The sequence below is a fragment of the Copadichromis virginalis genome, linkage group LG7 (assembly GCF_057382275.1).
Source record: "Copadichromis virginalis isolate Kocher_CV1m ecotype Utaka linkage group LG7, C_Virginalis_male_GT1.1, whole genome shotgun sequence".
Lineage (NCBI taxonomy): Eukaryota > Metazoa > Chordata > Actinopteri > Cichliformes > Cichlidae > Copadichromis > Copadichromis virginalis.
In genome coordinates, this window is record NC_140624.1 from 49,064,585 (window position 1) to 49,088,801 (window position 24,217).

The 24,217-nt window shown below is 40.7% G+C and overlaps 1 protein-coding gene across 1 annotated transcript in view; it reads left to right on the top strand.

The window, feature by feature from the left end:
- znf462 (zinc finger protein 462) overlaps window positions 1-22,748 on the top strand; it is a 57,396-nt gene extending 34,648 nt beyond the window's left edge. The window contains exons 5-13 of the mRNA XM_085463880.1: window positions 2,282-2,685; window positions 4,637-4,755; window positions 6,668-6,865; window positions 10,019-10,274; window positions 10,673-10,812; window positions 12,013-12,236; window positions 15,794-16,151; window positions 16,689-16,830; window positions 18,358-22,748. Of these exons, the coding sequence (XP_085320006.1) occupies window positions 2,282-2,685; window positions 4,637-4,755; window positions 6,668-6,865; window positions 10,019-10,274; window positions 10,673-10,812; window positions 12,013-12,236; window positions 15,794-16,151; window positions 16,689-16,830; window positions 18,358-18,577 (2,061 nt within the window). The 3' untranslated portion in view covers window positions 18,578-22,748. The remainder of the gene's footprint in view (window positions 1-2,281; window positions 2,686-4,636; window positions 4,756-6,667; window positions 6,866-10,018; window positions 10,275-10,672; window positions 10,813-12,012; window positions 12,237-15,793; window positions 16,152-16,688; window positions 16,831-18,357) is intronic.
- Window positions 22,749-24,217: the final 1,469 nt, after the last annotated feature.

The following is a 24,217-nucleotide window of genomic DNA, read 5'->3' on the forward strand; positions in this document are numbered from 1 at the left end:
GATGGCGTGTGGGACAAAGGAGTTTTTAAGTCTGTTAGTTCTTGTCTTTGGGAGAAGCAACCTGTCACTGAACAGACTCTTCTGGTTGTTAATGGCCGTGTGCAGAGGATGCCTGGCATTGTCCATAATGTCCATCAGTTTCTTTAATGTCCTTTTCTCTGCCACTGTCACCAGAGTGTCCAGCTTCATGCCGACCACAGAGCTAGCCCTCCTGATCAGTTTCTCCAGCCTGGATGAGTCCTTCTTTGCTGTGCTGCTCCCCCAGCACACCACAGCATAGAAAAGTACTCCAGCAACCACCGACTGGTAAAACATCCTCAGGAGCTTCCTGCAGATGTTAAAAGACCTCAGCCTCCTGAGGAAGTACAGTCGGCTTTGGGCTTTTTTATACAGGTGCTCTGTGTTGCATGACCAGTCCAGTTTATTGTCCACCCACAGCCCGAGGTACTTGTACTTGTTGACCACCTCCACCTCCTCCCCCTCTATCTGAACCGGCAGTGGACCTGCTCTAGACCTCCCGAAGTCCACAACCAGTTCCTTAGTCTTTGAGGTGTTGAGTTGCAGGTGGTTTGTGTGCTTATAATATATAGTTATATTTCTTGCGTCAAATAAATACTATAGTGTATATTCACTATCCATATCCTATATAAAATAAGTCGTTATTTAAAATGTGTGGCAACAGTAGAAGTAAGTCGTTTGTCAAATATATTAAACAAGTTATTTTACTATTAAGAATATAGAATATATTCTTATAAGAATATCTTGCCTTCTTCTTATTGTTCTCATATTGGGCAGCAGGGCATTAGTGTGCTTTAGGGGTTAGAGATGATGAGCCAAACATCAAATATCTGCAGCATCATATTTATTGTGATGTTATGACTCTTAAACCTTTCCTTTTATAAATCGTGACCACATATACAGTACATGTAATTTATTCCACTGTGCTAATGTGATATCAGTGTAATATCCTCCTAACTATATTTCAAAGGCACATTTTTTTTCCGGTCCCCTGTGCTTCTGTATTATTTTCCATCTCTCATCCTCCTAGCACTGCAGTGATCTGTTTTACTGGACTGGGGTTCTGTTTCCCATTTTGTTTATTACTGACAGAGGCTTCTGGGTAGACAGTCTGTCAGCTACCCCGAGAGAAAACAAGCAGTGCTGTCCCATTGCTGTAGAGAAGCAGGGGGGTTGGAGTGGTGAGCCATAACTTTTAGGGCAGTGGCGGGTAACCATTCGAACATTAGTATTCCAGTGAGGCTGCCAGTGAGGGGAACAGGCCTAAGGACCCAATGCCTCACCCAAATGGAGGCCTGGATCTTCCATCAGACACTCGGTCTCTCTTTATGTGTCTAAGACGCCATGTTTTCCACCAACGAGAGTGATCCAGTGAAAAAGCACTGTATTCGTTTTGGTAACGAGGTCATAGTGTTCAAAGATGGGAGTTAAATTCGAGAACAGCGCTGGTTTCTCAGAGGGGAGCGTGAAGAGCAGACTGACGGTGCATTCAGGGACTGGATGGTAAGGCTGGGGCTGTGGATGCCACATCTTATTTATGGATTCACAAAGTGCAGGGTCAGGTCCTTCCACAGAAAGAATGAGTTTCCTTGAGGCAATAAAAAAGTCATGGTGATCGTCTGCCTGCTCACGATGACTGCTGCAAGCAGCCTGCACTCTGGCAGATGAAGGGAGGGGGGGAAAGAAATGTTTTTCCAGTTCCTTTCAGTAATTGTTGGTAGAACTGCACGGTTGCAAGATCTTTGTTTTTAGAAAAATTTGTCTCGATTAGTCACCCCGAATAAATGCTTATGGTTGGTTACAGTTATCACACTTGATGCATGAGGCGAGGGGATGGGCTGGAATTTTTCTGTCATATTCTGCTAAATATAAGCCAAGTGCGGTTTCTCTCAACCAACACACTGAAGAGTTTTATGTCTGAGTTAAAGTTAACCAAAGTGCTGATCTTCAGATAACACAGAGAGATGGAAAGAAAAACAGGGGGGGTCAAAGGCAGAGTGTGAGAAACTGTAACTGAGGCCTAACTGACAGTGACTGCATGGATGGAAGCAGAAGTGTTAGGCAGCTGCTTAACTGTCGCCTGTATGCAGATAATGTAGTAAAAAATAACTGTAGGTGCTAGACTTGAAGCGATATTTATATTAAAGCGATCTCTTCATTTCAGCATTCAGCAACCACATGAAAAAAGGTGTTGGCAGATAAAAATCAGCATGAACTGAGAGGTTGCTGAACATCTGAGACCTTTCCTCTTTTTGCATTGCAGCAGGAAGTCAGCGAGGTCCCCCTGATCCTACCTTCCGAGAGCCTAACTAATGGCAACATGGAGGGGGATGAAGCTGCCGAAGTCGACGGCCTGGAGAGACCCGGAGCCACGCCCAAAGATTCTGATGATGCCGCTGTTACCGTGGAGAACCTGGATCCTGAGACAGACGCTGGTGAAGGAAGGGCAGCGGCCTTGGTGGCCGCAGCCAGGGCCGTAGTGTCAGAGGGCCAGCTGAAGCAGCGGCTGGCAGCAGGGGGTCACCCGTGCGCCCAGTGCGATCGAGTCTTCATGTCCATGCAGGGCCTGAGGTCCCATGAGAGGAGCCACTCAGCCATGGCACTGTTCAGCAAAGAAGACAAATACAGCTGCCAGTACTGCCAGTTTGTCTCGCCCTTCAGACACAAGTAAGTGGGGAGGATCGGGGTTTGTGACTGACACCTTTAACACCGCTTCCACAGTGCTGTCCCTTGTGTGTACTGTGGTACTGTTTTTAAAGAGTAGAGCGCAGTAAATTGACACTTTGGCTGAGGCAAGCACATATTCACCATATTGCTGTGTTATCTGTTGACTCTCCTTTGAACATTTTATCTTTCCTCACTTTCCAGTTCTTTAGATTTTTTGCTTTTCATTAAGATGAAGTTTTAAGATTTAGTGGCTGTTTTGCTTCTGTCTCCTTTTAGAATAGTGCAAAGAAAATCCAAATGCACATTTATATACACATAGGTGCAGATTTTTTAAGACAGAGACTTTATTTAAGTGGGGGAATTTACTTGTTACTGCAACACAAAGGACAGGAAGAAAAAATGAATTAGAGTGATATTAGATAAATAAAATTAATTAAAATTATATCCAGGAATCAGTGCTTTAGTGTGACTTGGATACACCAAACTTTCCAATTTTAGTGTTTTCTTTTTCTTTTCTTTTTTTGTAGAGGAGTATGTGACTATCAAACATTTACAATCTCAAAATATGTGTAAAATTAGAATTTTCTGGCTTTTGATCAGTTTTTCACATCTGTGAATCGATTTTAAAAACATGCCACAATCCCTCTGTAAAAGAAGAAATACGGTCTCTTGCATGCCACCAAAACGAAGCCTGTGTCCGATGTTCAGAATTAGGTTCTGGAAAAGCAAATTGTCACGTATTTAGACAGATAATGGCCACTTGTCGTTAGAAAAATTGCCTTAATGTTAGCCCTTAAGCAGGGGAAGTATCATAATGATCGCCATGCATGCAGGATGAATGCAAAGACCATTTTCTTTAAGATGTCAGTCCAGCTTTATGGGGAGCTCTTACATGCAGCTACTTCTTGCTGAGAAGCTTCTTCCTGTTATTTGGCTATTGCTAGTGCTGTTTGGCTAAGTGGCTGGATTAGCAGATGCAGCCTTGAGGAAGTGCGATCAGTGTTAACCTCAGCGATACACATTGTGCACCCTGTGGTATTTGAATGCTCTGACTGTGAAGCAGCATTACTTGGAAATGTTTAGTTTGCGTTAGCAGTCACTTGGCAGGAGGCAGTGAGTCAGACATTAATCTATTAAAAATTACAGTTAAAAACGGATGAGTGGTTTGAACCCTTTGCAGCCCCAGTAAGCGGTGTATATTTAAGCTAAACGCCTCACCAGCCTTTACACCAGTTGCTCTTTAGATCAACTAGATGTTAAAGTCATTTTGTACAGAGCACAGTTTTACACCTTATTCTGTTTACCCTATCACAATCCCTTTGAATCTTCAATCTTCTCCAAGATTTCCTGCCTCCTAGGAGAGAAAGACAAGCATTACAAGCGAGGCAGACATTTTTTTTTAATTTTTTTGGTAGCGTGATTTGTTTTATCCATCACAGAGACACAGAGCGAGAGGGGAAAGAGAGAGTCCTCATCTCCTCTGAGCTCCCAGGTGTAATCCCTCTGTACTGTATGTGCCCTGACCCAGAAAGAAGCCGCATTCCCATGCCACCTAGGAGGCTGGCATTAAAAACACAGCTACCGTCCCCACAGGCACTCACACACTCATTCCCACCAGGGGATTGTGGGTAGATGAGTTCACCCCACGGCTCCTTGTTCTGTAGTCATTGGAAATGTGTGGCTGTTGTTTGCGAGGTAAACAGAATCGAGCGCTTTAGACGCCGCTGAAAAGAAGAAGGGAAAAAACCCCCGCTGTTGAAATCATCAAAGTGGATGCTGTAGAGCTGCTTTCTCTTTCTTTCTCGTACTCCCGTCTTGTCACCGTCTCTCTCTCTTGTCCTCATTTCATCCATTTTTCTCATTTTATCCTCTTATCTCATATCCTCCCTTCTGTGTTTTGCTGTTGTTGTTGTTTTTAACTTCTTTTTTTTTAATTTTGTTTCATTGCCAGTCTGGACCGACATGTGCAGTCTCACCACGGGCACCACAAGCCCTTCAGGTGTAAGCTCTGCCCCTTTAAATCTGCCTACGTGAGCCGCTTGAAGAGCCACCTGCATAAGGCACACACAGGTAAATGAAAAATAACACAAGCAGACACAGAACATTGTCACATACAGCTGTATCTCTGACTAACAAGCTATTCCTAGACCCATATACCTACCAACTTCCTGTTTATCTTCTCCAAAAAGATGTTCTGTGTGATTATCGAGCACAACTCAACTAGTGGGTTAGCCTTAGCAGCATTTTAACCATTCACTAAATCCAGGGATTTAGTTTGAATTCCTATTTTAACACTTAAAGGCCAAGTGAGCATTTGTATTTTTAATATTATGTATTAATTTAATTCTATTATTAACATTTTCTTCATTGGGGAACCTAGCATGCTACAAAAGTGAAGGTTTACTGGCCGTTGTGGCATAATGAGATTATTTTTGTTGTCGAAGGAGCCAGACAGCAGACAGCAATTTGAATTCATGTTAATGCAAATGTGGAAAATCTCCACCTGAGCTATCAAAACACAAGCAAAATGAAGCAACCTTGAAACTGGTGAGGCAGATAAGCTAGTCCTACGGAGGATTTGAATAATACTTTGAAGAAAAATCGCTAAGATGTGCTATATCCGGGATGTCAAATATAAGGCTCGGGGGCCAGAATCTGTCCAGCAAAGACTCCAATCCTGTGAGGCTCTGGAAAATGTGAAATGTATTTTCATATCTTTTATAGGTTTTCCTAATGATAAAGACCTCCACCACATGCATTCACACTACACCAAAATAATCAAAAAATGTATACCGATTCCACCATCAGGCCGGGGTCTTTCTGTGTGGAGTTTGCATGTTCTCCCCGTGTTTGCGTGGGTTCTCTCCGGGTACTCCGGCTTCCTCCCACAGTCCAAAGACATGCACTTAGTGGGGATAGGTTAATTGGTTAATCCAAATTGCCCATAGGTGTGAATGTGAGTGCGAATGGTTGTCTGTCTCTGTGTGTTAGCCCTGCGACAGACTGGCGACCTGTCCAGGGTGTACACCGCCTCTCGCCCTATGACAGCTGGGATAGGCTCCAGCGGACGCGAATGGATGGATGTATACTGATTTAACTTTTTTTCAGTTTGTAATAAGTCAATCTGATCTGTAAAGGTCAGAAATTTTACAGTGGGTCCATAGTTTACAATTTATTTCTTACAGTTTAAGCCCAAAGATTCCTTTAATTTGTTATGGCTGCAAGTGTAGTTAAACCTCTTTACACTGACAGAAAGAGCAGGTTCACTGGTTAAGATCAAAGTCTGACTTCCCCGCTCTAGATCTTTGAGGCAAACCAATGTTTAGTTACATTCAATAAGTGGAATTGTGAAAACAATCAGCATTGAATGTTTCCATTCACACTGCTTTTGTATTGAAGCTACCAGGAATTTATATTGAAGATATTCTTACTAGAAATAGTTCAGTGCTGTGTGGCAAGCCAGTGTTAGAGTTAGATTTGGATCAGGATGCTGCTTCCTTTTAAGATGTTAAGCAAATACATTTAACAGAAGCAGGAAATACAAGGCTGGAAATCCCCATGGGAACATTCAGAACACTAACCTGCGCTGAACGCTTTTTAATGAACCAAGGATTACAGTTTTTATGAGCTCTTCGTTCAGGTGCAAATTCAAACTTTCAAATAGCAATCAAATCAAATTTCTTCTAAGTCTAAAATATGGGACCAGCTTCAGCATTTTTGCTTGAAGTTTAAGAAGCTTTAATAAACGCTGTAACGCAGGAGGAGCCCTGTTGCCAATAGGTTATTACATTTGCTCCAGATTTCCTCAAAGGGCTTTGTTTGTGGTCGGGGATGTGTTTATCATCACCGCTTTCATTAACAAATGCTCCCTAATTAGCTATCTAGAACCATGTGCAGGTCTTTGCAAGCCTGGTATGTATAATACTTCTGTGTTGATGTAAAAATCAAGTCCAACGCCTCATGATCCTCAATATTCTTCCAGGTGAGCAGCACACATACAAGTGCTTGTCCTGCCCCTTCACTTCTATGACCATCAGCCAGCTGAAGGAGCACTCTCTGAGAGACCACGGTGAAGTCTTGACCCTTCCCAAACTCCGAGCAGCCAACCAGGCTGCGCATGCCACCCTCAGGCCCCCCCGACCGGCCAGTAATCCAGAACAGACTCCCATAGCACCTGATGGTATGAGATCATGCGTAATCTTCATTAAGCATTGTTTTCTTCGGTTTGTCTCTGGGTAAAAGGAACAAATTATAATATTTTATCTAGTGAGATTTATAGGTGCTGGTAAGCAGCATGCTCCTGGCTCACCACAGTCGACTACAGCATTTTCCAGCTTTGAATCTTACATTTAATGAAATTCACTGCAAAGAAGTTATATAGAAAACTGCAGGAGCTCATGTGTAATGTTTTTTTTTTTATAGTCAAATAGGAGTCAGCATGAAGTAGCTGTCACTGAGGGTGTATGCATTTAACTGTATAACTGGTTGCCAGGGTAATCTCAGGTGTCTATATGGGGTATCATTGGGAAACAACCTCTCACACCCAATCACGTCTGTCGAAACACACATTTAAGTCACTTGAATGTCACGATCCTCCCATCCCCGAAGTATCAGACATTCTCAATGTATGCTTGGATATGCAGGCAGGAAAGTGCCGTCACATTGAGGGGGAATAGTGTTAATAAAATTAAGCGGGGATGCCTAACAAGCATAGCCATCTGTAGAAGTGAGTCTGGTATTCGTGAGTCATGCATTCATGTTGGAGAAATGCTTTAATGTAGTACTGTGGCTGTTTAGATTTGACTACGTAAGACACTGTTTTTCCACAGAATATGTTCAGACGGGGACGCGCCGTGACTCTAGGCTGGTGTAGAAGTAAACCCTTTGATGTAATCCCATGTTTGAGGTGTTATAGTGGCTTTGCAGCGGCTGCTTTAGCTTGCAGACTGTTCTTGGCAGCAGCTGTCACCTTGCTGCTGGAGCTGTGGAATCTTCCCTGGAGCTGAAGCGGGGCAGCATTCCTCAATGCACCATCCACCACTGTCAGCTGTGCCCCACCAAGACAAATGAAGCATTGAGAGAGCAGGGCTGACATATTGAATGTCTCTTTACTGAGCCAAACTAGCTACCTTCAGCTGAATGTCTGAAATTCAAACAGAGGGAGTTTGTCTTGTTGGCAGGGTGTCTTGAAAAAGATTTCCATTTGATCGCCCGTTATTAGCGGCAATGTTTACTTGAATTTCTTGGAAAATTCCTCTTAACAGTTGTACCTGGCAGAATTATGAAAATAAAACCAAAAGGTCTTTGAAATCCAGCCTCATCATCGCTTTTAGCAAAATGGCAGAGCAGGCGTATTAGTTTGATCCACACCATATCTCGGTGACTACTAAACTGCTATACACGCTCATCATCCCCGCAGGATGTATAATTAATAGCTTTATGAACTCTATAAAGCAAAGGATTAGGTTAAATTTTTCCTGTGCTTTAGTTTATGACCAAATACCTGCAAAGTGAGTGAGTTTCTAAAGGTTTCAGCTGTACTTACAATGTGTGTTAGCTTGCAGGTAACTCCTTTATGACTTCCGTGTTAGTTTTTCCAATTTGAGGCCGACAGCTTGGCAGTTAGTGTAGACAGCCGCTATCGTAAGGTTTTCTCCTCCTTTCCCTTAACTTTCCCACACAGGTATTCCATCTCTAATGCAGTACAATAAATAGTTTTAGCCCTTAATGAACAATTTAAGAAGCGACGTCCCCACCTAACTACAGAATCTGCTCTTCATCTTCCGTCTCATCTCCATACCTCCTCCACATCGCGGAGAAGATATTACAGGAATTAATCAAGCGTGGCGCTGTTTAATTTAATAGAGCTCTTCCGTCTCCTCTGCCTAAGTCAAAAAATGGATCTCAAGAATTTTGTAACAGCAAAGTTTCAAAGAAAAGTTGTTGAGTTTTTTTTTTTTCCCCATTCCCTGCTTGCTTTCGCCTACTCTTAGTGCTGAATGAGGTATTTTTCGCACGGAGAGATACTCTGTTAGTGTCACTGTAGTTTATTTATTGATGTGTTGGAGGCTCAAACTAGGACGAGAATATGAGCCGGCTCGATGATATTATAGAGGAGGGAAAGAGGCAGGGTACAAAATGACAACAGTCACAGTTACACTTCGGCGGGGGTGTGAGGGACATTTGGTGTAAGCACATCTGAACACCTCTTCTTTACAGAGGCATGAATCATATATGGCCCTTTTATTCAACGTTATGTATTCTTTCTATCCACTTACTGAAGACTTTATTAGGACCACGTACCTTTTCGTATGTGTATCTAAACAGACACTTATTTTCCAGCAGTGTAGTAGCACAATCTTGCTGATACACGTTAGAAGCTTGTGTTAGTGGCATAATTGTCAGTTCCAGACCGGCTGTGTTTTCGAAGCTGCTGATCTCATGAGATTTTTACACAGTCTCTTAGAGTTCACTACTGAGCACCTCGATGGCAGTCGGATATTGTTTGAATGCTACAGCCTATCGGAGGACCGTCGCTGACCTCACACATCCCTTTATGATACAGTTAACCCTCTAATAGCGACATTTAAGCATAGTAAGTAAGTAAGTAAGTAAAAGATTGCACACTGGTTTCATTAAAATGACACAACCGTGCTCCTCGGTGACACCCCCCCAGTCACCAGATCCGAGTCTAACACCTTTGGTATGTGGCGTAAAGTGTGGTTCATAGCATGCAGCTGACAAATCTGCGGAAATTATGCGAAGCAATCATGTCGGCGTGGAGGAGAATCTCAAAGGAAAGTTTCCAGCATTTGTGGAATCTGTGCTGCAAATAACTGAGGGTCTGTCGAGAGCAAATCGAAGCTTTTCCCAGTGTTAGTTATGGCGCTCATAATAAATTCCCTGGTGTAATGTTTACTCTAAAAAAAATTAAATGTTAATGAAATGTAATCAGACTTCTTACATAAACTGAACAAAACTGGGAGATCAATTGATCCAAGTAGATAAAGTAGGTTAAACTCCACCCTGCTGTGCAAAAAAAATTCATCAGCTCGACAACTTCACCGTGCGCTGGAGTCAGTCGGTGACTGATGATGATGATGATGATGAGTTGTGGTTGGAGGGGTTACTTGGTGAGGGAAGAAAATAATCAAGTCCTGCCACCTTGTATACAAATCCTGTCCTATGGTAAAACATAGAACATCTAAAGATAAAACGTCAGTGTAAAAAGCGATCTTACTTGCCAGACGTTACATTTTCCCCATGTCCGCATACACTGCGTCACCTTTTATTAAACCCTGAGGTTGTCTAAACGCCTCCGCCTCTCCCTCAGATCCGTCATACCTGGAGCCAGTGGATGTTCGTCAGCAGCTCAGTCATTACCAGCTGGCCTCCCGCAGTCAAATGTCTTCCAGCTCGACACCTGGTGGCTCAACGGTGGCCGACAATCGTCCTGAGAATATCCTCACGTGCGAGTTCTGTGAGTTCAGCTCCGGATACATGCAGAGTCTACGGCGTCACTACAGGGACCGTCACGGTGGCAAGAAGCTCTTCAAGTGCAAAGACTGTTCCTTTTTCACCTGCTACAAGTAAGTGAAAAACAAAATTTAACAGAGAAACGTAGAAAGATGTGCACACGTTGCACTTAGTATTGGCACATTTGCAGGTGCTCATTTAACTTCATAAAGTCTGAACCGTCAAATAATTGCCTGAAAATTCACTTTTTTTTTGGAAACTGGAGTGTTTACTGAAGTTTCTGACTATTTTTTTTTTTAAAGAAATTAAATATTTGCATATATGAGTTTTAATTTCCATAATTTTTTGCCACAGTTGGCGCTTTTGTGCAGTTTACTGCTTAAAAACATATTCTACAATGTATTCAGCTTTTTCAGGAAAACAAAAATCTCACTTTCGTCTTAATTCACAAAAACTCTCGGATCAAATATGAAAACCTTACAGGGTCTGTCTGTCTTTTAATCTGCCTCAGGAATACCTTCACCATGCACGTAGAGGCGGGTCACTACAACAACATGCCAGAGGACCTCGCTAAAGACCTGCGCTGCCCTCTCTGCCTCTACCACACCAAACGCAAGAGCAACATGATCGACCACATTGTTCTGCACAGAGGTACGCTGCCTTCAAAATGGAACCGGCCACATAGCATGTTTTTCTGTTTTTTTACAAGTCAACTTTATTGGTGGGTCATGCTGTGGGAGACTGGTTTTCAATGCTGTGGCTCAGGTGGTAGAATTAACCTCAGGGTCAAAGGGTCAGTCCGCGTGAATATTGGTTTTTTTTCTAGCACTTACCATTTAGGAGTGAAACCAGCTACAAAAGGAAAGGCGTGTGTTGTGGTGAGATCTGAAGACCTTTGGTGTCGGCGCTGCGGCCAGTTTGGCGAATGTTTGCTAGCTCTTGAGTTGTTCTTTAGCTCTTGTTCTTTCTGTGTAGTAAACAGACATGAGCCATCAGAGATATCAATCATCTTATATAACTGCCGGCAAGACCGAAAAACAGTGCATTTTCTAAAATGTCAAAACATTCCTTTTACAGCAAACGCCATTAGATTCAAAGTCGGCGTCATACTGCCTGTGCTGGCATTTGCAGTGTTCAACATGAGGGAGACGGTTAAATGATATTTGAGTCAGGACTACTACAGTCAAAGGAAGATTGTTATTTCCATCTGCTGTAATTTGTACTTGGCGGTATGCCTCGGCTGTGGAGTAGGACAGCACAGATCCCCCGTGCAGGGGAGAGCAGGCGTTAGCGTCTGTAGATATGACACTGATGAGAGACCCAACATGAAAGGAGCTGGTGTGGAGGTGGGTTGCAGCCACAGCGAATTGTAGGCAGGCTAAAGCGGCTTAAATAAACACGCCCCATGTCAGATTTGCCAATCTGATACATAGAGGTTTCTCATCTGAGCCGTCAGCTGATGTGGGCTAGCACTGTGGTCAGCTGATCTGCCGGAACTGCAGCTGAGCTCGGCTTGATGGACAAGGCAAACATTTAAATTTCTCCTGACAAGAATGTTTTTCATGTATTTTTATCACGAGGAATAAAGACACACCAGTAAAAGTAACGGTAACACAAGCGATACCAACGGTCTTTACATGTTATGTGGAGCGTTTTTCTTGTTTTTCAATAGTTAAAGCATCACTTTCTGTAAATGAAAGCGTTTAAAGTGACAGATAACAAAAGCAAGCAAAGAAAGTGCGACTGCATTTATAGTGTTCGGGTACTTTTTATGATAGAAAGCTTTTACCATCCACTACCTGTATTTCCTCCTTACTTTCTCCCCGTCACTCTCTCCTCTCACTCCACCAGAGGAGCGCGTGGCTCCATTGGAGGTCAGCCGCTCCAAGCTGTCGCGTCACCTTCAGGGCCTGGTTTTCCGTTGTCACAAATGCACCTTCACATGCTCCAGTGACCAGGCCCTGCAGCTGCACCTGCAAAAGCACGCTGAGATCAAGCCCTACCAGTGCCAGCTCTGCTATTATGACACCAATAGACGGATCCAGCTAGAGGACCATCTACGCCTTGAGCACAAGGTCGGTTGGAGTTCACGTATAATGGTGTGGTGTTCAAGTAAATTCAAACTAGTAGTTCTGAATCGTGGTGTCGTTTGGCAGACGAGAGAGTCTTGCTTTTCACTGTAAGAGTGTCTTAATAAACATATTTGTATTTAATTATTGCTCTTCTCACTTGGTGTAACGTGAGATGTTCATCACTGAAACACTGAATAGTCTTACTCGCTCTCAATGTGTAAAGACGGAAAATCTAGTATTATAAAAACATTACACACAAACACACATTCATTTTTTTTAAATATTAGCATTACATTTAAAGAAATTAAGCATTTAAAAAACACATTAAGCATTTAAAATACAGATTGTTATTTGGCAAGAAAAGGAGTTTCACGTTAACGCACCAAAATCCAGTGGAAATGGTACTTACAGTACAATAAAGCAACAGATCAGGGGAACACTGTACAGTTGGCAGTTTTCTGGACCCCAGGCAGTGTTGCATAAAAGTACTGTACCTCCTAAAGGGAGGAAATGAGCAAAATACTGCATTGCTTTGTCTTTTTCTTTTTTCAAAGCACGAGTAATTTGTAAAACATTTACAAACGTACTTTTAAGTAACAAGAAGCACTCTCGAGAGCACAAACTACCACCAAGGCAGCTCGCTCAAGGCAGTATTTACTTTTAAGTTTTTTTTTTATATACTCATTCTGTTTTCTTTGTTCTTTTTAAATGTACGTTAAGACGTTTGTAGTGCAGTAAAAATCAGAAAAGGGCAACTTGACAGACGTTTACTTTGATTACACAAACACGTGTAGGAGTAGGTAATGGTAATAAGTATTGATTTGTAAATAACTGGGCATGAATAAATTGAGCTTATTACATAATATTATGCTACAGTATATATTTCTAACCAACTAGGCAGCTCCTTCTCTTTCTAAAAATGGTATCTATATATGTACCGTATTTTAGGGTCATATTGAAAGAAAGGCGGAAATGTAAAATGAAATGCCAGTGTCATTGCCAATACATTGCCTTTGTTTGTAATGTTGCCAATACAAGTAAAGGCAATAAGCACAATTTTAAAAATAAAAAATGCATTTTATGAAAGTTTGACCTCGAGACGAGGTCAGAGGTCAAGGTTACGTCATATTTAGAATCCCCATAGATCTTTACCTTTATGCCTATATTTGCACACAGGTTTAAATAGCTCTATATAGCATTGTTGACACGTTGTTAGCAAGTTGACCTTCAGATCAAGCCTTTGACCTTGAAGGAGAGGTCAGAGGTCAAATGTAACACAATGTTTTAAATCTTTATACAGTACTTTCTATACGTTGACAATACTCAGCACACTTGTAAGAATCAGAGTTTCTGAGTCGTAAAGCTTTTTCTGAGTTTTCAACCAATAATGAAGTTGACCTCGGTGTATGTAACCCAGATTTTAATGGATATTTAACATTCAGTTTTACCAGAATTTATTCAGAACTGTTGGAGCTACTGTATCGTGTTTACAGGCAGAATGACAGGAACGCAGGCAAGCGAATAACAAAATATAACCTCCTCGTCAGAGGTAAGAAGTAACAACCTCAAGGCTGTCAGTGAGCGCGGCCGTCAGACTAGATGTATACCTCCTTTTTTTTTTTTTTTTTTTTTTTTTCCCTCCCTCTGACTATGTAATGATAAATCACATTTAAATTGGAACAACAATAATCAGTCCCCATTAGCATATATTTGTGGTATTTGAAAAGTTGCACCGGGAATAAATAGGAAAGTCTTTACTGTTTACTTGAGTGTTGTAGGTTAACCTTATTAAGAGCAGGCAACTCACTGCTAAGCATTTTTTTTTATATAACTAATCAAATGACCAAAAAAAAAAGAGCCACATTTTTCCAAATAGTAGCTCAGCATGGGGTAAAATTTGTAAAGAGGCTGCTCTGGGTTTGACATTAAAATCTGCTCATTTTAAGGTAGAAAAAAAACTGCCTCAGTGATTCTGCTGACATTTGTTACGCCTGCGATTTTATTCATTTATTTTTACATGAAACCTTAGTTGGTCATAAACTAGAGGATTGGAGTGTCTGCAATTCGAATAAAAATATGTAGATGCTCTCATATTATCAATAGGCTCCATTTCAAAGTCTCCCTTTATCTATCAAGGTGTAACAAAACTAAAGAAGGGCAGTGCATTGATACATTGTGTAGGTGTCATATTGCTACAGTTTCAATATATTCTTACAAATCAGCCCAGGAGAGGAAAAAGAGTTCATCTGTTACTCTCTCTTAATAGGGATAAGATGATGAGATGATGTGCGATGGTAGGTGGAAAGAGCTTTAAAGGGCACCCTCTTAAGTTCTTTTTCAACCTTTACCTGAGATTTCACCCAGTGCTTGTTGGGATAAAGTCAAACCCAGCTTTTAGTTGAAAAACAATTTGCTTGCTTCAGAGCCATGATTTTCACATATAATTTATAATCATATCTCTTTGATTAAACCGTGCGATGCTCTTTTTATCAGACGCCTATAAATACTTTTTTGGGGTTGACGTTTGCGATAGTTTTATTTACAATGGAAGAGGTCAGTACGACCTTTTTTCCCCTGCCTCTTCACTGGTTGTTGTGTGTTTAACCTATATATAAAAAGTCAGTTTTGAGTTTTTCTATGAATTTATATGAATTCAGAGCTATTTCAGATCATCTTTGTTTTGTTTTTTCCTGTTTCAGATTAATGGTAGTTCTGAAAAACTTTCAGACTGTTAGAAGGAAGCATGACAGATCAGGTTTCTTCCTGGGTGAGGCAGCAGGCTAAAGCTTATTCATGCTAAAGGATGATGTGAGTTGAGGTTTGGAGGGTTGCTGTTCCGTGTCTTCAGGGAGTATGGGAGGAGGAAATTACTCAGAAAGTGTGAGATAATAGGTGACAAGATGAATGAGATATTGGAACAAGTTTCCTTCCTTTGTTAAATGTTCTATTTTAGATTATCTGAGTTTGTCAACTAGAGATACAAAAATCTCCTTGCATAATTCTTGCGAATCAGACGGAACTTTGACTGAGAAGTAGAGCGTTCAGCAAAAGCTACGACTGTTTAAAAAAAGACAGGCGTTCACCTGCTAAGGTCTTACAAAAACCAGACATTTCAGTTGTTTGAGCACTTTGGTCTATAAATAACCACCAAAACTCACTTTGACTGATACCAGGAATTTCTGTGCTTGTGCTAAAAATATACCGCTTTCACCATGACTGTCGTATCCCATACAGGCAGGATGTGGACTTGTGTTACAGTGAATGAATATAGGTCAGAGAAACATAGCTGCTGGAGGAAAAATTGCATCAAAAACCAAATCCAAGCAGAAACAGTTAGCTTTGTGGTCTCAACCCAGATCTGGAATTTCTAACAGGTTTTCATTTTCCTGCTTAAAATCAAACAAACAAAGAAGGCCAAACATGCACATTCTGATGTTGTCAAAGCCTGGAAAGTTTCAACTCTGATTTTGGGGAGCAAGCAGGGGGAGCTCCTTGAAATAAACCCTGGCTGACGAACACCACACTAACCTGAAAAACACACATCTCCTGTGTCCGATTAGGTAATCCGCAACTTTGAACTGATGGGCCGGGTCAACCTGGACCAGCTGGACATGATAAAGGATCAAGGCAGCAGTGCTGAGGAGGAGGAGGAGGAGAGAGAAACTATGGAGATGGTGTCAGATGGAAAAGTGGCTCTGGAGGAGGAACAGGAGGAAGCGGAGGAGGAGAATGACGATAATGATGTGGGAATGGAAATCATTGAGAACATGGTGGAGGGCCAGACAGAGATGGACGATGAAGAGATGGAGGAAAACGTCAAAGACGAAGACGATGAGGTGGAAGAAGTAGAAGAAGTGGAGGATGAGGAGGACGAAGAGGAAGTCCAGGAAGTGGGGGAAGGGAAGCCTGCCCCTCAAGGTAACGTCATATCCAAAAAACTGTTATTTTACGACTGGCCTGTCAAATCCAAAACTCTATATTATGACTTTAAAAAACAAACAAACTAGACTATAAAAGCGGAATAGACTCTTTGACGAAGATTACTGGGGACCACAGTGCAAGGGATTATGTGAAGTATAGCTGACCTATGTTTGTGCTATACATTATCTCCTGTGTCGCTCTTTGATCTCAGTAAATATGCCCATAAGTAGGACATGCAACAATATTCTGGAAGTATGATTTATCTCAATTCCATAACATTTATCTCTTTGTCAATTATTCATGTTTATGTTCTTTATTTGTAGTCCAGCTTTCAGAAACCAGATTGTCATTCTGAGCTGATTTTCTTATTTTATCATTTTAGCTTCTATTTTGCTGTACTTAACTATATTGGTATGTCTGCAAAAAGTACATTAAGTATGGAAAAAAAATCTGATCAATCTGTAGGTATGGGGATGTGGAGGCTTGTTTTTAAACATGTGTGAATTTGCTGTATTCTGAAACTCTATTTCCCAGAAGTCCTTGCATCTCCCATCAGCAACAGCAGCAGCAACAGCTCTGGGCCAAGCAGTGCAGAGAAGCGTATTCCATGCGAGTTCTGCGGCCGCTGCTTCACAAACAGCCTCGAATGGGAACGACATGTCCTTCGACATGGCATGTAAGTCTATTTTTTTTTTTCCTCTCTCTCTTCTTCGTAACTGTCTCTTTGTGTGTGAGCCTGCATACTTTCCCTACCCAGTCAGCTCTTCCAGCCTACTTTTAAATGCCCTCTGTGGCCCTTTTTAGCCATTTCTCTGCTGTCATTTATGTACAAAAAAAATCTGCATTCAGTTCAACTGATGAAAGGTTGTGCTGATACAAAACCTAAGGAAAAAGTTGACAAATCATTCGAGAGTTAAGATGTTTGTTGACATGGTTGACATGAATTGATGAAAATGAGGTTTTTCCATATTTTGTCTTTGGAGAAACGTGACTTTGGTAAAGCACCAGGTGCATCCTTTTCAAAGATGTTTGCATTCAAGCGTTAATGTTACTTAAGGTCAACCCAAACCTGTCTCAGCAAATGGCTGCCTCTCCCTGTGTTCTGCTGGAGCTCTTCATCTTACATCTGTAGCTGCCCAGCAATTGCTTTGAATTGTTTTTGTTCTTGGAGAGCAGTTGCATGCGTTTGTGGAGACTGACTTTCGATTTCAAGGCAGTTGCACCGATGGGATGGTAGGCAACCTGTCTTGTTTGCAAATAATTGCCATCTAACTTATGAATGCAGAAATATTGCCTACAAATTGCAATCAATCTGAGTTCATCTGCACAGAATTCAACTCATGAACTGTTTGCCAATATTCATATACTGTATGACAAACGTTGCTTAGTACCTATTTCAGTCTGCAGTTAAATTGCTTTCTTGCAGCAACTATGTCACTATTTGTGAAGCTATATCTGAATTAAATCTGAGGATCTGGCTAAAGTCTGAATGTAACTAAATGCAAGAAGCCAATTCTGTTCATATAGAGTGTTTTCAGTGGGAGAAAATTATCATTACTTATCCAAGTGACATCTTCAGTCTCAGTTGACTGCAAGTTTCTCCAAACTTACAAACAGTACTTTTGCATAACGACTGAAACCAGCACCACTGCTTAACACTGAGCCACAAGATCAGTTTCATGACCGTTCCCCAACTCTCTGTGAATCAGACACATGGTCATTGTTCAATGATCATGACAATTTGTATAATAACTGATCAAAAACCAATCTCTGGCTCCAGATGAACAGAATCAACTTCCTAGGATTTCCTTACTGGAATCGAGACTCATTTGCAGAGGAATCTCTGAATTTTCTATTATCAAATCTGTCAAATCTATGGTGTTCTGGCTGGAGTCTGAATGTTTACCACCACCTAGATGCACTAAAATTGTTATAAATACAACAACTGACTGCAAGTGGTCACAAACGGGGGCCTTGTCTTTTGAGTCATTTCAAAGTTCCTTGCAAACAGTCGCAATAATTTTGGTTGTGCCACAGTCACAAACTACTGTTTTCCATAATATGACTGTAGTGTAACTGAGATATGTTACCACTTTTGCTGCTAGTGTCATTGTCGGTGCACACCACTTTGTTTAATTGCTGTATTTTTTGCAAACTCACACACTCATTGATGTTTTTCTGTGCATTGTTCCTCTGGCTTTAGGATGGTTAACAACAGTCGACTGGACACCAGCACCACTTCAGCAATAGAGGCCTCAGCTTCATCTTCCACCAGCTCCTCTGTGTTTGCAGACACAAGACTGGACCTGTCCAGCAACAGAAAAGAGGACGGGAACCCCACTGATCTATCTTTGGCAAGTCAAAGCCAGTATGTGGAAGACAAAGAAAAGCTTGACACCAAAAAGGATCAACAGTTCAGCTGAAGCGATTGTGGCCTCTTGAGATGCTGTGCTAGGAAGTGATAAGATTGGGTAGGATCAGCGCCGAGTAGTGGGATCAGTAAATAAGATGTCAAAGGAAACAAAAGGTCGAAACAAAAAAAAAAAAAAAGAGTTTTTATGAGTTGGTGCATTATTAGATTTTAGATGTTACATATATAAGTATTAGGTTGTGCTGCATAAAACGGCTAAGCTCTTTAAATGGGCGGTCCCCTAGGACAGATTTTAATATATTGGTAACCAATAGTGAACAGAACTCTTTATTGCTGACATTCTGGTCAAATCCACAGTAAAAGTTCCCACCTAGATAAACTCCACTATTTATAGAGAATGTTGTCCAAAACGAGAAACTAAATTTTAGCATTTTATTATTTGAAGCACCTTTCACACTCCTCCCCTGCTGATTCAACACAGTGGTACTGAAATTTTACCTAAAACAAAAAGGCGTGAAAGCATTTACAGCTGTGACCCACTGTAGACCAAGCTTTTCTTATATTTTATCAAAATTTCAGAGGTTTGTTTTTTTTTTTTTTTAGTGAAGTGTGTGGAAGTATTTTTGGAGAAATAGTGGCACCTTATGTATTTGAGTAAAATCACAAATCTTGTTCTCTCCCTCTGCAAATTGCCCCAACGTTTGATCGGAATTGCTATAATTTTTGGTCCCTTTAGTATTATACTATGTATAAATCTTTGGCCTGTGGCACCCTTTGCATTTTACTTCTACTCCTTTTGTTTTTTTTGGGGTTTTTTTTTATTGTCCAGAAATTCACTGTGAAAATCATAGAAATAATGGGATCGGCTTTAATCTCCTGTAAGATATTATGTTGAGTGTAGTCCGGGTTTTCCTTTGCCCTCAGCAGATCCCACAACGCCTCTCCACAGCCAGCTGATTTATTGTTTTTTTGGTCCAATAATTTTAGAATATTAAATGAAACCGTGGAACATTTTACCTTCATACTTTGAAATTCTTCCGAGTTACAGCCTCCCCAAGTACACGATGGTTGCTATTGCCACTTTCTATTTCATATTCTAGCCTTTTTGAACCCCCATAACCTGTAAGGGACAGAAGGATCTTTACAGAAGAATAAAGTTATCATTATTACTTAAATTGATTTCCATAGCATGAAGGTAAAAAAGAAAAGCAATGTATAAGTACCACTCCATTTGTCATTCACCACGATTTTGCATTGCTTCATTGAATATACTGAAGTTATTATACCAAAAAAGGCTGATTGTGAGGTGGAAGTGACTTTAACATGGATTGACCTAGTGATTTGTTTAATGTGTCATGACCTTACCTGTGTCCGTTAAGGATTAGCCTGGATTGCAACTACCAGTTTTACGATCAATGGCAACTTTTCTGAGAGACAAAGATTACACTTGTCTTTTCAATGCAAAATGTGTAATCAGGTGTGCCTGAAATCCCGCTCTCTCCTCGTCCTCTGCGGAGGAGTAAGAGTCCACGCCTCCGCCGAGATCAGGAGGTTCTAACCGTATTGGAGTGGTCTGGTTCACTGGATTACACTGTGCACGGGGGATCGGACCACGCCAAGTGTCAACCCACCACAGCTGTGTTTCAAAACCAGTGCACAAGTGCCTTAAAATGCAGCTCCCCTTACGGCCGCTATATGGCTTTTGATTGCTTTAACAGTAATAAGGAAAACACCAAACGTCCCTCTAAAATTTCAAGTTAAAGTTGTGTGTTTTTCCGCAAGAATTTGCTCTATATGAATCTATTCCAATGTGTGCCTTATTGGCAATAATTAAGATCAGATCAGATCGAGTTAAATTTATCTTTATTGTAATTGCACAGAGCAAGTACCAGAAAAGTAAAATGTGATTTATCATGTAGCGCAAAGATATTGAGACTTTTAGCGTAACCAGATTACCAAAAAAAACCTATTCTAATCTAATCCGCCAGATATAGTTTTAGTCACTCAACTATATAGTGCATTTTATTTCTTTTGACCTCCCCGATCCACTGTAAGCACATGGGATTTAATTAGTTATGCTCACATTATTGAGAGTTCGATAAGGAGGATGGTGTGTATATAGAAGGAAAAGCTGCTTTTGATTATTTTTGAGTGTTTGTTTCATGTTTTCGCACCACAAATGATATCCCGGGCTAAACTGAGTATGTTTGCAGCCTTCTTTGTTTCTTTGAAAAATGTCTGGACCTTTCACTGTCACCTCTGTTGATTAGATTATGGAAAGGTTGCTCTACTGTATTTGTATGTGCTTGCGTTGAGCATTCAAACATAGGCTTTGAAATGTCTCTTCAGAAACACATGGCTGAGGCTAAGGGAATGGCCCTGTTTTGCTATAGTCTCCGGCCCAGTTTTAAAAAAATACAATGAAAAGACAAGTGTAACCTGAGCAGGAAGCTCTGAAAACATTTGTTTCTACGTGTATAGGAAAAATCTATAGGAAAAATATGAGACAATGTTAAAGATTCACTGTTTTTAAAGGTCTCAAATTCCCTGATCTTAAAGACCTCTGGAATTTTTTTTTTCTGTTTTGACGCACCTGTCATAGTCTGCATTTGTGTGCTTCTTGTTAGACAAAGCTGTTATATAATTGTTAATATTGACAAAAGGCAGAGATTGTATTTGTTGGAAGCTGCTGCTTGAATGCCCATAAGCCTTATGAGAAGTGAATAGCAATGAAGTCAAATTTGCATCCAACTCCAATAAGACCAGCAAGAACAATTAAACAGTCTGGAGAGGGAAAAAAAGAATGGCTAATAACTCCAATGTTAAGAGGAACACGTAATAAAGCAATGTGTTCTTGGTACCAAAATATTTACCACGCCTGATGTGTTTGCTGCTGGAATCGGCTTTCATAAGCATTGAACTGTTGATGGAAATGGCAAATCTGGGTTTGAACCATAGACTTGTTCTATGGGTTGAACTTGGACGAAGTACATGTTTGCAGCCATGTATAGACAACAAAACTACTCGTTAAGTGTTTTGAACTGTGGTGTTTCAGAAAGGATAACTTAACCCTTTTTTTTCTTTAAGTGTTGACTCTTTTTTTTTTTTTTTTTTTTTTTTTTTTAAAAGGGAAAAAAATAAATCTAAAGATCATAGCTAACCCTTGGGGGGCTTTGAGTCCCCAATCGAACATTATTATCCTGTTGTGCAATGTCTGGTTCCAATGGAAATGCATCCCTATTTTGTATCGTAATGGGAATGAGCAGATAGGAAGCACAGTGTGGTTGTACAATAGTAAACATAAAGGAAATTAATGCAATTCTCTACTGATTGATGGCCAGGGCTTTTACTGTTGAGGAAGAGACAAGTAAAGAATAGTTTGCTTTGGGAGCATTTACCTAAACTGTTCTATTTCTGGGCTTGACCATCATCAACATCTGGATTCCAGTTCCTAGTGAGCCTCTTGACCTGCTCTAAGATTTAGCTTATTCTTGTCCAAGCCCAAATCTGACACACCGTTATCTTCTGTCCATGGCAAGTAGGGGCACCAGCTCATGTTCTCCAAGTGTACCCTTCCATCGTCTACCCACTCAACAGTACCATAGGTGGCACTCTGAGAGTCGGACTCCCCGGTCCTTCTAATACCCTCAAACCAGTTGAGTTGGTGCTGAATCTCAAAGCCCTTTTTTTCTGTTTTACTGAACCAGCTTGTATCCTTTTTTTCTTGAAAGCAAAACTCTTTGAAAATAGTTGTTGTAGAAATAAGCTTTGTAAGGCAGCTTGTTACCCAGCTTGAAATCCCAGGGTTAAACCAGATGATAATCTGGGACAATGTGGGTGATGAAGCTGTCGACCCAAAATTGTTTGTTGTTCTGTGATCATTTTAATAGAGAAGGACTATGAATCCCTCACTGTGTGCAGTCTCTAGACTGTAATGTTCCCAGTTTACCCAAAGTTACGCCCCTGCTGACAACACACTGGATACTTGTATATATGTTTAGTTTGTTTCCAATGCATTTCTCCTTTCAGACTGTTGTCTCCATAGTTTGACACTAGAATCTCTCCTTCTTGCCTTTCCCCATATAAATCTGATTACCTGATGGTGGGTTGTGATGTTGCCTAGAATGATTGTTTACAATTTTATTCCATTTATCTCTGGATATTCTGTAAATATTGTAATTCATTGTCTTTTTTTAACTTGATAATAAAGTTATCAGATAACAGTTAATTGTTGGGTTTTTTCTATTTTTTCCAATTTTCCTTGCTTAGCACAAAGGTTTAGTTAAAATACAGAGCTGTGGAACTTGAACTAAAAACAACTTTATTAGTTTTGTACATTTGACTTGATATGTTTGATAATGTTTTTTGGAGCTATTTAAATCAGAGAATTGTGCTTTCTTTATTAAAGTTTAAAGTAAGTATGCAAATGGACAATAGGGATTAAGTGAATCCAAAGGAACTACAAAGAAAATTTTGTTTCCCTAATACAGTCTCCTTCAACTATTTTGATTTAAAGGTGTTAAAGTGACTGAAGTGCAGACCTTCAGCTTTAATTCATGGGAAGGTTTTACGAAGGTTTTTCATTAACTGTTATTATCATTTATACAGTCCCCCATTTTCAGATGCTCAAAAGTAATTGGAAAAAACAAAAAGCTCCAAAAACAATCTGAATATTTATTACTTGGTTGAGAATCCTTTGCAGTCTAAGGATTCTCAACCTGCCTGAATTCTAGAACCTATGGACACCAAAATCCCTGAAGTTGCTGCTTGTATGTGGGACATCCTGCAATCGTTGTCTCCAGAAACTAAAAAGCTGCTCTGTTGGGTTGAGATCAGGTGACTGACTCAGCCATTGAAGAATATCCCATTTCTTTGCCTTGGGAAACTCTCGGGTTGCTTTTGCAGCTTGCCTTGGGTCATCCTTCACTTACACTGTGAAGTGTTGTCTGATCAGTTTTGCAGCATTCATTTGAACCTAGCAGAGCCTAGCCCTGTACACTTCAGAGTTCATCTTGCTGTTTCTATCAGCTTTCACATCATTAGTAAACACGAGTGACCCACTTTTGTTGGCTGCCAGAGTGCCTATGCCACAATATTGCCTCCAACATGTTTGACAGATAATGTAATATGCTTTGGATCATAAGCATTTCACTCTTCCTCCATACTTTTCCTCTTCCCATCATTCAAGGGCATGTCCATCTTGGTTTCATGAAGTCTTTTTAGTTAACCAAAGAAAGAATTCTGCGATCATCCCACTTCACTTGTCTCCTGTGCTTTTCCAGCCCTTTTTGGTGTTGCTGATCTAGCATTCTTTTCCTCCTTATTTTATTTTTTGCACAGGATTTATTGTAATAGGCTGCATGCTGCCATCAGCCCCGGCTGTGTGCTTAGGGATAATTAGCAAAACTTGGCACAACTACAGTACATGCTGCACTGAAATAGTGAAGATTGTTTAAAAAATGCAGTGGCTATGTCAGCATCATCACTGTGTGCATTTTAGCTTACACTGCGTGTTGGCTTTATCTGACGGTACCAGCCACCACCCAGATCCGGAAACCACCAGCAGTAGACATTTCACTTGCTCAGATGGAAGACTGTGTTTGGATTCTTTGTTCACACATCTGGTGAATTATGATTCCAGTTATATTCTGTACTTTGTAAAACTTTAATGGTTGGCACTTAACTTTAGAGC